Raw genomic sequence first — 17993 nt, 5'->3', positions numbered from 1 at the left:
GCCTTTCCGCGTCAAAGGTACTTTTCACTAACATATTAGTGGCTGCACAAGATTCCATCGTTTCCTCATCCACTCTCATTTAACTAATTCCGCGCTGCAGAGCGTTCGGGCTGCCGATAAATCTCCAGTTACAAAGCATTCTTTACTGTGCATCCTCTGAACTAAATTGCCACATATATCCATGATTCTTTCCTTCAGCTAATCTTCTAAAAACAAAAGCGCTGGGTCAAAAAACATGAAGACATGAAGAGCTGCCTGAGTTCTGTTGATTAAAGTCGCGCCAGAAGTGTATGACTTAGGCTCTGTCTGTAAGCCGAGCTTTCATCAGAGGTACTGATGTGCTTCGGTACTTAGCATGTTCATAGATTAAATGCTAGGCCGTGGAGGCAGAATAAATTCACCAGCTGGTGGCGGCTGGGGGATAATGCCTGGCCACAGAACCACGTGACTGTGGAGGAAGAGGAGGGCAGTGATGGATGCACACAGGCCGCTCTTTCAATCAGGTTTTTGCTCATTCTAGAAAACCTGACGTTTTCCTGTGGTTTTCCTACAGGAAGAAAAGTGGCCTTAAATAACAGTTTGGTTCTCAAGCTGGCCAAAAGCCTGGCTAAGCAGCAGTATATATAATCTAACTGACCGCATCGAGAGTCGCAGCTGAGCCATCAGGAAAGGGGAGAAGGGAACCCAACGAGTAAATGTACATGCGCAAACAAAGGACCAAGCTCCCCGCCTGTACGTAACGCTAACCCCGACGCCAAGGCCTAGCACAGTCCACACAGAGCCGCAGATCGATCCATTCTGTATATCTAAATATTAAACTGTCCGGTGGGGTTCATTTACTCACACAGAGATGGATCGGTATTAGGCCATCGATTTGTTTATTATATCACCGTTTCCCAGGTGAAAATACTTCCATCGAAATGTCATTCTGTACCTAAAAGGCAGTTGTTACAACCCAACATCCATTCCTGATTAACATTTAGTAAATGAAGAAAAGAATTCAATGTAATTCAGAAAACAGAGGAAAACTCCATGAAGGGCTTTCTTCTAAGAATATAGGCCAAGTTAAGATAATTTTAAAAGTAAGTTCTTTCAAACTTTTAAGGAAAGATAATTCCATGCTATATAAATTATTGTTTTGTATCTTTTCTATACAGGATGTTTTTTCTGATTATTCTTTTTAATGATTCAGACTTCGTGCTTCCTATTTTGAATAATTCTTGGGGTTACATGTAAAACATTTAAAACTCACTTCTATTTACACCTGGAAGTTTGAAGTGCTATCTACTGGCTCCTTCTAGTCAAGATGGGAAAATGAGAGGAATTCTCTTGGTTTTATACGCACGCTCACAGCGTCTACTCAGACCCAGTTCTATGCGGTACTGGCTTAGGGGCTCGACAAGGCTGCTACTGGACCACGTGCACCGTCCGGTCCGCTGCCGACATGCTGCAGCGAGCGGCCCTCCCGTGACGGGCACACGGGGGCTACGCTCTGCAGTGCAGACAACGCCCCGCAGAAACGCCCGTGGCCGTTGGCACGTGGACGGGCTCCTTCCCTAGGTGGAAAAATAACAATCTCGGAAGCTAAGCAGGGTCGGGCCTGGTGAGTACTTGGATGGGAGACCACCTAGGCTTAAAAAACAAACAAACAAACAAACAAACCTAACAATTTCTTGGCCCTATTTTTGCATGTTCTTGATTATTTTTGTAAAGAATGGGAGTCAGCTCTCTCTTCAAATAAACGGTTTGCCCCCAAATCTCTACAATTACATTGCATAGGCCTGGTAAAAATCCCTAGTTAGAAATTAACTTCACTATGTGTGTAGGACGAGTGGGGAGGAGAGGAGCCTGAGAGCAACTTAGTAAAGGCGAATAATCGAACCTGTCATTCTTACATCCTCAGCTCTTTACACGACATACACCCGGCATCTCTCTTATTAGTTAAAACCTTGTGACACAGAAAAATATCGCTGAGAAAAATCCCCAGATGTCTAAGACTCCCGTTGCCGCTGAGTGACCCCGCTGTCCCTCACATTGTGCACTGATTCCACTGTCAAAGGAGAAGGCAACGGGGCTGAAACTGTCCGAACCCACTGAAGACGCGAACACCCTCCGACGCCCTCAAACATACACCGACGTGGGTGGAGCGGGAAGCCTTCTCTCCCAGGGCCAAGGTCGCGGGGCGGGGCCCGCGCGGACCCCACGGCCTAGGACCCCTGTACTCCGCAGGCGCGCGCTGCAGGGCCGCAACCTACGAGAAGACTGTCGGAGCCCGAGTGGTGCTGAGAAACACACAGTTCACCAATGCGGAAAATCCTTCTTTTTCTAAAATCAGACCAAAGAGACTTCCATGCAGCACCTTCTTGACCTGTGTGATCGCGAGACCTCGGTGATATAAGTTCAGTCTCTAAATAATTTACAACAGGAACTCATGTAACAGTAAGATAATCAATGGTGAGTATCTCAACGGAATGTGCATGAGTTTTCCAAGTGATAACGAGACTGAACAAAAGGTGTCATTTTGTTGGCTCACCAGTTGTACTTTTGTTCCACGGAAGTTCCACCATAAGTTCTAAATAATTTCTAGTCAGAGCATATTCTGGCATTGACTGAGGCATTTTTTTGAGTCTGTAGGGAAAGAACACATAACAAACATGTTCAAGAATGAAGAAGTCCATAAAAACAGAAAAAGCAAGCTTATCTCCATTTCTTGGCCAGATATACATATTTGGTTAATCAAATCTAAGACCGTTTTTAAAAATCTACTGAATAAAACATTTTTTTTGTTTGCAAGGATGTTACAATAAAACAAAATATACTTGCAAAACAAATATAGATAGATATCTACAAACCGGGACGGGTGGGGAACACTATGCCCGCATCTACCCTGGAAATGCGGCCTGATCAGTGTGTCTCACAGGGAGAGTCCCGAGTCGCGTTACCACTGATTTACCTGTAACAGTAAGGGTTAAGTGCCTAACCATGCATAAAACAGTAATTATACATACATTTTTACATCAGAGTAAAGCCAGCTCGTAAAGGCAAGCTAACGTCAGATGTTTAATAAGAAGCGCAACTTCCCAGATACACGCAGTGATCAAAGTCTTCTGTGCACCCCGGACGCGCCACACTCGTGAACGAAGGTCAGAGTCAATGTGCAACATCCCTTAACTACACTTACTCACTCTTACCCGGGAACCTCGGAAAGTCAAATCTTTAGTTAATTCCTAATAAAAGGAAATGTGATATCACGATAATGTTACAAGTATGTGAAGAAAAAACTGGTTTTCCAGTGAACTCTGAGATTACCCAGAAAATGCAATCAACGCAAACACTATTCTGCCATCGAGGTTTCCCTGTCGTTGGTCTTGCACGAAGAGACACCGACGGTCCCTGCCCTCTAGAGTGTGTGACCTGCAGGAGGACCCAGGGGCCCGGGCGTGCAGGACGTGCAGGGCGAACGTGCCCAGACGCGGGGGGGCCTCTCGTTCAGACAGCGAAAGGTGGCTGCGACGGGGGTCGTCGCCTGTGAGGCGCACCGCACGCTCCGCGTCCCAGAGGCAGGTTCGGGGCAGCGCGTCAGCTCAGGAGGAACGAGAACCCGTTAAGGGTCAGGTTCTGGGGGAGGGAGGGAGAGGGAGAGGCGCCCCCGGGCCGCCGCTCTGACCCGAGAATTCGGAAGCCGCAGAGGGCCGAGTCGACAATGCGGAGATGGGCCATCAGCGCACGGCGCCCCGGCCGCATCGAACACAAGAATCGGGGACAGACCCGCGTGTCGGACACAGACCGGTCTGTGGTCCTCAGCGGCCGACGTGTGGCCACGAGCGACAGCGTAGCCTTCACGAGCAAAGAGCAAACCCCACGGGACGGGCGGCTCCGAGTCACCGTTTCATCTCCTTGACGCAGACTCTGTGGGCCTGCTCCGGCATGCTGGACGCGCGGATCTTTTTCTCCAGCATGACGATGTCGTCGTTGTCTTCATCCTCATCCTCGTCCTCCAGCGTGCCGGGGGTGTGTGTGACCCTCCTCAGGGGGCGGATCGCTATGACCTGCGGCAGACAGCACGGACGTAAGAGCATGTCAGCGTGAGCTGGAAACGGAGTCTGAAACTGCACGGAAGGCTGCAGCCGGCGGCCAGAGTCTAAATCTCTGGGACCGCAGTCCGGAATGATGACTGACGGGCACGGCCACACGTGACGGCGGCGGGCTGTACGAAGCAGCGCAGAGGCCGGGGCCACGACGCGGCAGCACGTGCCGACCCGCCGCGCGAGAGAAGACAGTCAAGCAGCCGGCCACCGGAACGGGGGGCCCAGCGAGGGTCGCCTTCCCCTGAGCCGCGACGGCAGCCGCTGTCGCCCTGACACGCGCCGGCACCCCGGCACCCCCCGTCCGGCAGCTGGGCGCCCCTCGGTCTCCGTCCCACGCCGCCGGCCCCGTCCTCCTGCCTCGCGCGCTGCAGCCGCCCTTCCGGAGGCCCTGCTCCCGCCGCCGGCCCCTCCCACAGCTGCGCGCCCTCCACGCCCTCTCTTCCCCTCTGCCAGGTTCCGCGTCCCCACTAAGGGGCTTCAACCACGGCGCCCCCCGCCCCGCCCCTGTTCCCCACCAATCACTCTGGTGATGTGGGCTTTGTGCTCTGGCTTTTGACTCTAAGCTTAGAAGACAGGAAAAGACGAACAGTTGGACTAAATGAAAATGGAAATTTTTATAAATTAACAACAAAAAAGCCAAATTATGGCACAGCATATGGATACAGCCCTTGCAGGAAACAATTTTGCAGTATGTTAGTATTAAGTCTCCTTAAAAAAAAGCTATGCTCAGAGACACTCGTGGTGGTTATTTGCTAATTTTTAAAATACAGAAAACACCGGAAACAACACAGAGTGTTTGGCAGAGAGAGAAATGGCCTGGTAATGATCTCGTCTGATGATTACCGAAACAAGGCCAGAAGATGAGAAAATGTTTACATGCTTCGAAAAAACACAAGATCCAGGACCAAAGGGAAACGGGCCAAAATTCAAAATCTGATCAGTAACCTGAGAGGTAAGAGACAATGAACTATTTTTGTTCTTCGTTCCTTTCTTTATTCCATTTTTTTCTTCAAAAAAAAGGAAAAAAAAAAGAAAAAAAATTGAATCTCACATCACTAACAACAACTGGGAACCTGAACAAATAGGTTAGAAGAACTATTTACCCGCTTATCGTCATCTTGCTTGTGTTTTCTGGTTTTCTGAAGCAACTTCAGGCCTTCGATTTGCCTGACGAGCAGTGGTATGGTCATCTTGAACCGTTCCTCCAGGCTCACAGCATCGAGAATCTACGGAAGCGAACCAGTCAGCGGTCTCCTCTCAGAAGCGCACGCTCCAAAATCAGGGCAGCGAGAGCCAGCAATCGTTAGGTAGGCAGACGACCCCCTCGGCGTGCACAGCTACACTGACGCTAACGCGCCCGATCGGTTACAGTGAGTAAGTGAGGTTGCCTGACACGGAGCGCGGAGGCCGCGAAAAGCCAAGGACAGAACGTGCCTTGAGTTTTCACTGAAAAGTGAAGCCATGTGTACTGTCCCAAGAGCAAGAACAAAATACATTTTAGGTCAACTCGTTGTTGACGTAGAAGAATTATTCTCTTAAAGCCCAAAATGTGTCTATATATTAGGCCTAAACAAATTCTAGGTTTAAAATATTGAATTTTACATAGAGACTAGAAGCACTTTTACGCCCACCACCAGCATGTCTGAGTCGCTGACATGCCCCGCCCCCTCGTGTGACAGGCCGCGGGTGCCCACGGCCAGCATGCCTGGAGCTTGCTCCTGCCAGGCCAACCGAGTTGTTTATACACAACCTGTCTGTATTAGCCGCACTTGCTGTTGTAACTGTTGGATTTAAGTGTCAGATAAACTGATACAGCAAGGAGGGCTGTTTCAACGAAAACTAACGTACATCTTCTAGGAAGATTCAATAAAGCAGAGGGCTTAACAGCGCTATCAAAATAAGCGTGCGAGAACTTTTATGGTTTGGGGAAAATATGCAAATCTAAGATTTTGTACTTGGATTATTTTTTAAGTGTCTTTAAAACTCCTTTCACTTTAAACTGAAAATCACAGATAACGCGTCACAGGTGTGGTTTACATAAGACACACCAGGAATTCTAAGAAAGTGGTCAGTATGCACGGGAAAGGTCACGGCTCCACGTGTCTGGAAAAGTGTGATGACATTTATCTAGGTATTTAGGCTAACTTAAATATCTACCTTTTAAAAATGATTCTCTGCTTTAACTTCTTCCATAAATTGACAAACTACTGGTACTGATCATGTGAGCAAAGTAAACAAAAATGTAAAGGCGCCCCCTTCGAAAGTCACCTCGAGTGCCGAGGCAGCGGAGCTACGGGGGGGGGGGGGTGTCCCCGGTGCCTCTTACCTGACAGCCCAAATGCGCTCAGGCTCCGGGCCGCTGGGGGTGGGGGCGGGGGGCTGTACCTGCAGCTTCTCCTTGTCGCTCGTGCGGATGATGGCTGTCAGGATGTCCGGCAGAGCCTCCCTCGGGAGGTTGTCTAAGAGGCGTCTCAGCTTAGCGACCGCCGGGATGGACATGTCCAACATGTCCACCAGCTACAAGGGACAAGCACACGCTTCTGAGATCTAGCACTGTTTCGCACTTAAAAAGTTAGACTGTCACATGAATTCCATGTCTGGGCCCCACAGTCTGTTTCTGAAAGATCACTAATTATAACAGTTCAGACATTCTACACGCCTCAAATGAAAGAAGTATTTTCCAATGTCAATTAGAGTGAAAAGCAAAATTGGCTCGAAAACAGATAATACTAATGTTCATAAGAGGCTTTGTAAATTTGTGGTTTTATTTTTAATTTTATTTTGAAAAAATATTAAAATTTATAGAGAAGTTGCAAAACTACAATAAACTGCTATATAGGTTTCCCCTGAATTCACCAATTCTTAACATTTTGCCACATTTGCTCTCTTTTTACACATGCGCACAACACATACACACACACACACACAACATACACACTATTATTGCTGAACGTTTCCGAGTAAGGTGCATTCTCTTTCATGATCGCAGTATAATTATCAAATTCTGGAAATTTAACGCAGTTGATGCTTCGATGTTAACCAATCGGTAGCTGAAATCCTGTTTTTAGATGCGTGGATTAACTAGACTCTGGGCACCGACTGTGAGCGGTGTTTAGAGGAGCTGAATCAAGGGACCGTGCTACCTGGGGTGGAGGGGGGTGCGATGCTAAGAGGGGCGAGTGCGAGGCACGCTTTCCGCACGGACGGTCCTGGGGGCCACCGGCAGGGGGCGCCTTCCCTGGGGCCCGCGGCAGGACCGCTTTCTCGCACCCCTGAGTCGAGGGGAGTGACAGTGCCGCCTGAGGGCAGCGCTAGAAGCCGGGGCCTGGCCACGCCTCCTTTGCCTGCGGCTGCGATAATGAAAGCAGGCCGGGTCGGTCTCTAAGGCCGGGTCGGTCTCTAAGGCCGGGTGGTCTCTAAGGCTGAGTGGGTCTCTAGCCCGCCTGGTCCCTACGCCACGCTGGCCGGTAGATCCCCACAGCCATCAGCGTGAGGCAGGAAGGGTGAGCGACTGAGGTTTGGGAGCACACTCAGCACAGCGAACCTGAGCCCTTGCCGAGTACTTCACAAATGGCGGACCAAATCTGCATGGAGCCCTTCTAATAATGCGCTAGGAACGACCAAACCTCCCCCAAAACACCGTGACTCAGGAACCTGCCCATCGCCTGGCCAAGGCCAAAGGCCCTGACACGCAATTATGACGAGCAGGTGGGAGAAGCAGACGGTGACGTTTGCAGACTTCCTGGGGACTCACCCTAAGACACTGGACAGTTAAAACTCACCCCCCGCGCACTGGCTGGTACAAACCACTTGCTGGACGCACGCTGATGCGCAGTACGGGACGGCTAGACGGGCGACTCCGAGTGTGGCGGGGGACACAGACCTATGGGGCAGGGCGCTGGGGTGCGCGTCACGACACAGGGATAAACAGAGGGGCCATGGCAGCGCCAGCGGCCCACGGGCACTGGGGGCGCAGAAGTCGAATGCGCACGTTCCGAGGGAAGCACTCCCGGCGGCAAGGACACGGGGCGCGAAGCTCACTGAGGCACGTGTGGCTGGAGCCACGGGGGCCGACGGCCAGGACCAGGGCTGGGAAGGCCGTGCCGCCCCGCTGAGCAGGCTGGACTCTGCCCGCAGCCAGGGAGGCCCCCTGCTCAGGGCGGACACGTGGCCGGCACCGAGAAAGGCTCGGCGCGCCGGGCGGGTCAGGGACGGGAGAAGCTAGAGACCAGCTGGGGAGCTCCTGAGAAAGTCTGCGGACGGGGGGCTGTCCGAGCAGATGTGGCGGGGAGGGAAGAACAGCAGTGATCGAAAACGAGGAACGATGGCGTCGGGGTACTCCGACCCGCGGATTCCTGCGACAGTTACACGGGGACGTGAAAACATCAGACTGACTACGACCCAAGGCCGGGAGAAACGCCGAAACTCGGTTAGATAAATGGCGGCAGGAAAATCCGCGGTGGATGTTCCTCTCTGAAAATTCCTTTACTGTCTCTACGAAATCTTTACATGTTTAAAAATGTGTTGATTCAAAGTGGGGAGAAGTAAAAAACAGGACGCAGGAAGCTGCGAAGCCGCGTCCGGCAGGGGAAGCACGACCCGGGGCCGCCGCCCAGGACAGGGGCGCGGGGCTCTGCGTCTCCGTCCGCGCCCTCTGCTCCCCGGAGCGCGCCGCGTGATGCGGTTCCCAGGCTGAAGTTCCTCTCCTCAGCGTAAGTCCTCCCTTTCAGCCCTCACAGAGGCTACGGCTCCCAATTTTCTACTTTTCTTCTGTCGTCCACCACACTAGCAGTGTCACTTCGAACGCCCCATCGGGCACGACAGCCATGTCTGGGAAGGGGCCCCACACGCGTTTTGGGGACCGGTGGTGTTTACCATCAGGACCTGGAGGCGCTCGGCCCCCACGGGTGCAGCCGTCGTCACCAGGTTAGGACGTCGGCAGAAAGTAAAGACCATGTTTTATCATCTATTTCAATAAGGTTTGACACCACATGGGGCGACGGGAGCTTTTTCTGTCCGATCTAGAGCTAGCCCGAAAAGCCTAGAATTAAGAAGTCGAATATGCCTAACGTGCGCCTCCCACCCAGCATCCTACTCGCCCGAGGCTGAGACGACGCTCAAGCTCAAACTCCCTCGGGCTTCCTCTTCCACAGTGACTGCCAGGTACCACGTGGCCTTGACTCCTGAACCAACATAACTCATACAATTTGGTGCCTACAGAGTCTAGTGGCAAACAGCTTCTGCGTGGCATTCTAATTTTTCAAATTATTTAGGTTCAATAACAATCTGTTTTGGAGATGCTGGATGTTACGGGGAAAGCTCCAGAAATAACCTTTGTAAAAATATTAGAATGAGCTGGCTCACGTGTCCTAGAACAATATAGGTACAATCCCGGGTAAAAGCAAGCTGAAATGAATATATCATATTCTATCATTAAACCGTTTAAACACGCTGCCCTAAAACTTCACCACTCAACAAGTTTCGCACTTAGGGCAGCAAAGGCACCGAGGGCAAAGTCTCATGGAAAGAAAGGAAGGCGGCTCACTTGCACTGCATACTTGTAGAACTGCTCGGACAGCTCGCCCAGCTCCGCCCTCGGCTTGTAGGTGCTGGGGAACTCCTCCAGCCGGTCCAGCTGCTCCACGTGGGCCACGGGGTACGGCTTCTCCTTCAGCACCTGCACGATCTGGAAGCGGCACAGGCCCGTGACCAGCAAGGTGTAGTGCGGCTTCGGCCAGTTACTGCCCACGACCTGCACCGCGAGCGCGGCCGTCCCGATCCTGCAACACAGACGCGCACACACACGCTTGGAGTCGGCATCGCGAGGGTTCCGTCCGGCAGCACAGAAACGCGGCCTTCCCTGGGGTGCTAGTTAAAAAGCAGAGAACGTTACCGCTCTCGCTCATTCGGCATCAAACACGTGGTCTGTTAAGTCACGGCCACCAGCCGTGGGGCAAAGTGAGCCGTCTTATTCTAATTAGCAACCCTTTTAAGAATTAGGTAGACATTCCTAAACATTTGCGTTATTTAAGCATAAAAGACATAAAAGCAGTCGACGATTATATAGCTTAAATTAATTCTGCCGACGAGGAAGGAGACAATCTTATACCGGAATAAACATTAGCATTGTCAACAGATTTAAACGTAAACAGCACGACATAAATCAACCCAGGAAATCTCCGTTCCAGTATCAGTTTGCAACTACCATCAAGCCTGGATTTTTCCACAATCTATGAAACTGCTACATATCCACCTTACCACAGATGGACATACAATCTGTGAATTACACACGTGCCCTTGAATCCTGGATTTATAAACGTGAGTTTAGATATCAGGGGCCACACGTTGTCACAGACTGAGGCGAGTTAAAGACCCACATACATCTCGAGCAGGTAGGGCCCAACTAACCCTGCTCAAAGTGGTAAGCGCCTGACCTGATGCCAGTTGAAAAAGTTATATGTTATTTAAATCTTAGCTTCTTATCACAACACACAATCCTGACCAAGTCAGGATTAATTCACAGAAGGGACGTCTCATCCAAACTAAGCCAAACTCACACAAAACAGAAAGATCAACATTCGGAAGACACTTCCAGGTCCCAACATGAAACTGCATTTTCTCCCTTGGGTCATAGAAAAGGTTACAATTTCGGGGAAGAAACTAGAATGAAAGTGACTGGCGCTCTTGACGGCTGGGAGGAAGGTGAGACCAGAACCCCGCCCACCCCGAACGTGCGGACTCGCACGCAGGCAGCGCGTGGCACCTCCGTGAGCTCGCCTGCTTCCGTGCGCACCTAATGCGTGGCCGCTTCCTCCTAAGTCACCTGTGGCACCCTCTGCGCGGAGCTCTAGTTCCTCCTTCACCTCCTTCCCGGTCCTATCACGTGTACAGGGGATAAAAACTGATTTAAACAGTAACTTGAACCAAAAGTGAAGAAGATAATTTTCTGGGGAAGAAGATCTTATGCTTTAAAAACCTGAGATGACTTGGCAATGATCTATTATCGAGTAATTTGTGTTGTGGCTGGTTTTCTTCACTCATTAATCAATAGTAGATTACATCTCCCATTTCCTGAAAACAAACTCAGATTGCGAGAAATGATTAGAGACCAATTAAAGGCCGTGTTCGTTGCAGACGGCATTCGCCAATGCTTACACAGCTCTGTCTACAAGTGTCAGCAGAAACCGGATCCCTCACCTGTGGGGTTTGCAAACAGGAAGCCAAGGAGAAGCCAGAGGGGGAGGGACCAGGCCAAACCCCCAGAGCTGGGGGTTTAATGATGTGGCTACATCGCTGATGTAAAATAAGACTAAAAATGAGTTTCTTAATAAATCAATTAACTTTTGCTAACTGTGAAAGGAAGATGTTTCAAACGGCAGAGATGGTTGGATTTCCATGACGCGTCTCTGAAGGAGACAAAATATAGAGGGGTTTTAAACGTATTAATTGGTTCTTCCTTGAAATCATTTATACCCCTTGCAGAGACGCACACGCGCTAGGAAATGCGAGGCTGTTTCTAGCCAGGATAGGAACAGAGCCTGACGGAGGACGCTCTGGTGAACGGCTCTGCGAAGAAAAGCCGCGTTTAATGTTATTTCACGCAAATTCTTTGCACACTGGGCTTTTGGTTTCACCCCGGAGATGCTGCAGGTTCAGTTCAAGTTCACGACAAAGCGATCACCGCAGTAAAGCGAGTCGTGCGTCGTTCGGTCGCCTGTGACCTGTGACAGTCACGTTCACACTATGCTGCAGCTGACTGAGTGTGCAGCAGCGTCAGAACAACCCCACGTGCACACCCTAACTTGAAAGTATTTTCTCGCCAGAAGACGCCACCCATTGCCGGGGCCTCAGGGAGCCGCGGCCTTCCCGGTGGCGCGGGTCCGGCCCTGCAGCCGCCGCTGCCGTCTGGCCGGGGCAGTTCGGGCTGAGGCCAGGGCGACGGCGGCAGGTCCCTGAAACGCGGCAGCGAGGTCGGCCTCACTGTGACCCTTCCCGCCTCCAGCGACCGCTCTGCAGCGCGCGGCGCGGTCCCACAGCACTTTGCCCGCAGAACTTTCAGAACCGGGGACAGCGCCCCCAGGCCCGGCCGCCTCGGCACCTGCCGCTGCGCGGCATCCTGAGCCCCTCGCGGGCGCCGCCGCGGTCTTCGCCGGAGACCACGTTCCCGGCGGCTCCTCGCGCTCAGGCGCCGTGGCGAGGTCGCCGCAGAGCGGTCGCACCGCCGGGCCCACTTCCTGTTCCGGGTCCCCCGCGGCTTCCACGTCCACGGTGACATCCTGCGCTGACGTCCGGGGCCCTCGAGGTCGCCCACGAGGGCTGGAATCCCGTCTTCCGCGCTTGGGCGAGTGCTGACCTCTGACCTCCTCCCGGGAACCGCGCGCGCTCTGAAAGGCCTCTGGCGTGGGGGTCCTTGCTGGGCTTCCGACTGACTTCACCCGTCTTCTGTCTGGGCCACTGGAAACTTCCCTCATCAGCAGTCGGCCGATTCGCGTCCTCGTCAGTTGTGCGATCACCGAGGAGCACTTGTCATTTCCTCCGGGAGCTTCTCTGTGTCACCGCGTGGCTATGGGCAGGCAAGGCCCGCTGCTGGCCTGTCTTGGCTTTCCACCGCTGCACTGAGCTTGGCCGCACCTGGCTTCTGAGTCCAGGTGAAAGATGGCGACTCTTCCTGTCACTTGAACACCTGGAGGCTACCGTAGTGTTATTCTCTGGCCTGATTCAGTACTGTCATTGTCCCAGGCACCAGGGAGGCCCCAGGAGAGGAAGAGACGGGGACCAGCCAGTCGGTGGAGCGGTGAGAACACACAGCATTTTTTAACTTCGCTGTTATATGGGCAAGGTTTGAGGTGCCTCAAAATAATTACAGCACTGATATCACAGATCAATGTTACAAGTATACCAATAATGAAAACTTTTTAAATACTGTAATAATTACCAAAACATGGCGCAAAAAAGGAGAAGTGAGCAAATGCCGTTGGAGAAATGGCGCCAACAGATCCACCTGATGCAGGGCTGCCACTAACCCTTAATTTGTAAAAAACACAGTGTCTGTGAAGCGTAATAAAGCAAGTATGCCTGTACATAAAAACAGAAATTAAACAAGACATTAGATTAATCTAACACTCTTTCTCATTGTGATACATAAAAGACTTTGTATCAAGTTAGTCATCTTTCCAAATGTTCTAGTTCTTCTCTTAACTTGCGCTTTATTAGGCATGACCAAAAAGCAACATTTTGATTTTGCAACGGATACAAATGTATACGTCCAAATGAGTGCTGCCCCTTTCTTCTAGACGTAGCCCTGGATATGCACACCTTAATTACGTTGATATTTTATTTTATGGTTCAAAGAAGTTTTGAAACTCCTAGCTGGGATCCACCTGCGGAGTTTTAAAATCCTACTGTAATCCAGACAAAGTCTTACATCAACAGGTATGATATGCGCAGTTTGGGAACTGACTTAGATGAGTTCCAAGAATACCCGAGAACCACCAACCGCAGTGGCACCAAAAAGCAGCGCAACTGGAAAAAGCAGTTTTCCAAGAAGAGGATATTACGGAAATATGTAGTTTATATGCCAAACGAACGCTTGCTTTTAAAAAAAAAAAAAAAATTTAAATCCCTCCATTTTTCTTAGCCTCCTCAATCAATCTTCTGAGTCCTCTCGGACACGTTGCTGGTTTAGCTCTGCTCATCTCGAAAGCATATGGGGCCTCCCCACCCTCCCCCCAACCTCCACTTGTGAAATCTACATTTAAAACCACTGGTCTGTGGACTGATCACACCACAGACATGTCGATGCAGGGCTCTGCAGTTCACGCAAGGCTTTCATAAGTATTATTGCACTGTATTCCGCCTTTCACCCCTGAGGATAGTAGTGCTATCTTCTTACATGAGTGAGAGCCTGAGATTCAAAAAGGGTAAACGAGTTAGTTATCCAACAAGTTAGTCACAAGGATGTTAAACAGCAACGGGGGACCTGCATTAGGTTTTACGACAGATTTTACTCTTCCCATCAAAATGGACAATATGAATTTGTACCTGTAAGAAGTGTAAACTTATCAACATAGCCTCTAAACAGCCGAGCTACTGGAAAACACTTAATACTTAATAGCTAGTGTTCACATTTCAATAACTATGTTCCGCCTTTCTGAGAAATAACCACTAAAACATCCTTTTAGTTTTGCCTTATCTTATTGACTATTTGATGATTTCTGGCAAAATTTAATGTCATGATTCATAACGATTTAGAAAAAAGGAAAGCGTCTATCAGGACAGCCTCGAGTTCTACAGTAAGCAAGGCTTCTGTTGCTATTGGATTTCTGACCCTCACTCCTTTCTTAAAACTTCATTTCTGAATATTAGAAATGCCACTTGTAGATAACCTCCCTTAACAAGAATAAATGCAGATTTCAGAAAACCTACGGAGAGCTAATCGTTACATACTTGCTAATATCAAAGACTAAGTTTTTAAATCTTGCTATTATTATCTGGTAAAATTTCTTTAATACCTAAGAATCCTAATAGAAAAAGGAGTAATGCCAGGACAAAGAGTTGATTCAAATTATGAAACTGTACATCTGCTACATATAAAACATTCATTTTTTGTTAGACCAATGTCAATGAAGGTGATTTGGGATCTCGGAGGCAAAGCAGCAGCCAAAAAAAGAGGGATTGTGAAATCAGCACTATGAGGAAATGAAGCCCTGTACCCTGAGGACAGGAGGTTGGAAGAAGACAGGATGACCATGTGACATGCATACAAAGAGTTCACAGCTAGTGCTAAATTATTATACATTTTCACTAAGAAAACAATGGGTCATTCAGGAGCCATTAAAAACACAGTCCAATTAAGAAGGGTGTCCTAAGGTGCCAAGTTCTGCCCTGCAGGGGTAGTCAACAGCTCTTCCTTTAAAAAAGGCTCCTGGTCAGAAAGCATGCCTACGCCCTAACCCACAAGAAGGGACTGCTGTTTCAAACAGCGGGGGAAGGGGTTCAAGTAAGTCCGCCTCCGGCCCTGCTCCTTAGTGCGGCCAGGAACAAGGGGGACCAAATTAGAGACGGAGGCAGTGTCACCTGGATGGCATAAAGGAAACAGGGCCCCTCACCTTCCCTCTGACCTCTCACCTTCCCTCTGGCCAGCGACTCCCAGCAGGAATAGGTAACTGGGGAAGGAAACATTTATGTATCAAACAGAATAATGTTACGAATAACTCAATGTCTGTACTATTTAAAGTTTTAGCAAATTTTTTGAAGAGCGTTTAAAGGTCAGATTAGAGGAAAAAGACATTGGAACCTAATACTAACGACGCGCAGCACGATCTTTCCGCACAGACTTCTCAAGTCAAATGTTATTTCTAGGAAACCTGGATGGTCTGGTGGGTCCTTTTAATGCTGGAATTCTATGAATTTTCAAAGTATGTTTTCTAACTTAAATGATTAAATTTACATCGCAATTCCTTTAAAACACAGGCAACGACATGAACATCAAAGATCATCCGAATATTAGTGATTGCTTCGAGGCAGCAGAATTTAGAATTTAGTTATTATTTCAGAGGAATTTACATAAATAAAAACCCCTCCAAAACCTGGCCAAAATAATACCTACAAATGGCCACTCAAACCTAAAATGACTAAAATTATTAATTTTTTTTTTAATTGACACTCTACCCATGGGTCATCGCCACACACTTACGCACAGTAGAAAGAAAAAATCTAATGATGGTCACCCCTAACAGACAACCAAGTCGCTGGGCACAAACAATGAAAAATTATGGGAGGAATAAGGCTCACGGAGTGGGGTCACAGGGAAACCAGAGTCCAATACAGTTTGTCAGAGTTTACTGAAACTTGAGAAGTATCCAATTCCATGTACGCAATAACCAAAAGTCTCTCCACGTTTGAGAAAAGCAAGGACTAAGAACGGGCTGTTATGGTTTGTTTGTTTTTGTTTTAGGAGGGGAGGGGAGAGGTACCAGTCTCCACTGACAATTTGAAGAAAGCCATGGACGCTCCTTTAAATAAATGTATATAGTCACAGGTTTGGGGTAAAAAGAAGGCTTTCTGAACCTTCCTGAAATCCATTTGGGGTCAGGAATTCCTAATTGGAAAAAAGGCCAATTACAGGTGAATGAGGAGCTCTAAGTTGAAAACACCTCCAGTAGGGTTAAGGGCAGGAGGTGGGGCTCGCCAGGTGAGTCTGAGGATAAGGACAGCTTTCGCTGAGAGCATGCTATATATACCAGCACTGTCCAAAAGAAATAAACCATAAGCCACATAGGTAACTTTGGTAGTCATATTGTGAAGTAAAAAGAAACAGGTGAAACACTAATATTTTATTCGACTCCAAAGAGCCAAAATAGTGCGTTCCCACATTTACTCTATATAAAATGTATTAATTAATCAGCATTCTTCATACTAAGTTTTCAAAACCTAGTGTGTATCATACACTTACACAGCACGTTTAGGGTGATCACCCCCCCCCCCCCACACACACACACACACACCGGGATTTGCCTGGGACTAGGGGTACATAGGGCTTTCACTGAGGAAAACCGGGGCAGTCCCCAGCAAACGGGGACAGCTGGGCACTGTAGGATCTCACTTTGGACCAGCCACTTGTGCTTAAGCCTACGGTACGGGGCGGCCCGGCGTCCATCCAACAGGGCACAAAGCGGATCACACGCATTATTTCCCTGCGTCCTCACAGCCCACCTAAGAGATGGATGCCGTTAGTTTCCAGATCGCAGATGACAACGGACAGGCGCAGGCTGGGTCTCTCTCACCCAAAGTCACACGACTCGGGCCGTGTGTAGGGCGATCTATTGGTCAGCATGGGGCCTACGGAGAGAAATGTTAGGATACGGAGAAGGAGCCGGGATGAGAAGCTAGGAAAGTTCCAGAAAGTTGACATGGCAGGGGGAGGGCAAGAAGGGCACCTAAAAGTTAATGGACACGGGAAGGAAAAGCGTCGGGGAGGGAGGGGAGAAGGGCCGGCGGGAAGGGGGGCCCGGCGACGGCAGGAGGCGCAGGGTGCGAAGACCGGAGAGGGGGGAAACCGAGGGGCGTTCGGAGCCAATGGCTCGGAGCGGCGGTTAATCGCGGCCTTTCACCGCCTCGTGAGCCGGCGCCCCGGCGGTCGCGAGGAGCCTGAGCGGGGCGCCCCTACCTGTGCAGCGGCGGCAGGTCCTGCGCGTCGCTGGCCGGGTCGGGCGTGTTGGGGATGACGCCGAGGATGGTGCTCTGCAGCGACGTGCCCTTGAGCAGGCGACTCCGCACCAGCTGCAGGTTGCGCGCCGAGTCCACGCTCGTGCGCATGGTGGAGCCCGGCAGCAGCACGCCCTCGTGGGTCAGCAGCAGCGGCAGGCGGCTGGGGATCTGGATGGGGCTCGCCGACGACATGGCGACGGCCGTCCGCGTCCGCGCGTCGTCAGCGGCGGCGGCGCTGACAGCTCTGCGCGCAGGCCTTGCTCGCGGCCGCCGGCACTTCCGGCCCGCGCTACGGCTCGCCCGCAGGCCCACACTTCGCCGCTTCGCGCCGCCGCCCCGCCGCGCCGCAGGGTGAGGCGCGCCGTAATTACGCGAAGAGGAGCGCACGCGCCCCACTCCGCGACCGGCGCCTCGCGGGTCCCGCTGCTCTGCTCTCTCGTGAGGCTCGCTCGGAGATCTCCCCTGCGCTGCGTTCGGAAGGATGACCGTGTGTAATCATAACTACTCGAAAGGTTTTGAACTCTGAATTCGAATTGATTTTCGATGCACAGAAGCGTTGCAAAAATGCGGTAGAGTTCCCATACGCCTTCCACCCTGCTTCCCCTGCAATCGTCTCACATAATCAAAGTTCAAGGGTAACTACCTTGACACAGCGTTACTCTTATCTGCAACACCGACCTTACTCCGCTTTTGCCA

At 50.4% G+C, this 17993-nt stretch overlaps 1 protein-coding gene across 1 annotated transcript in view; it reads right to left on the bottom strand.

Moving 5' to 3' along the window:
* The window catches only part of LONP2 (lon peptidase 2, peroxisomal), a 37699-nt gene extending 20210 nt beyond the window's left edge, over nt 1–17489 (bottom strand). Inside the window, exons 1-6 of the mRNA XM_036231237.1 lie at nt 17257–17489; nt 9634–9868; nt 6474–6605; nt 5192–5314; nt 3886–4049; nt 2534–2628 (exon numbers count right to left, since the gene is read on the bottom strand). Of these exons, the coding sequence (XP_036087130.1) occupies nt 2534–2628; nt 3886–4049; nt 5192–5314; nt 6474–6605; nt 9634–9868; nt 17257–17489 (982 nt within the window). The remainder of the gene's footprint in view (nt 1–2533; nt 2629–3885; nt 4050–5191; nt 5315–6473; nt 6606–9633; nt 9869–17256) is intronic.
* Nucleotides 17490–17993: the final 504 nt, after the last annotated feature.

The sequence above is a fragment of the Rousettus aegyptiacus genome, unplaced genomic scaffold (assembly GCF_014176215.1).
Source record: "Rousettus aegyptiacus isolate mRouAeg1 unplaced genomic scaffold, mRouAeg1.p scaffold_m13_p_14, whole genome shotgun sequence".
In the NCBI taxonomy this organism is placed as follows: Eukaryota; Metazoa; Chordata; class Mammalia; order Chiroptera; family Pteropodidae; genus Rousettus; species Rousettus aegyptiacus.
Note: the sequence above shows the minus strand (reverse complement) of the source record. Positions and strands in the feature narration are given on the sequence as shown.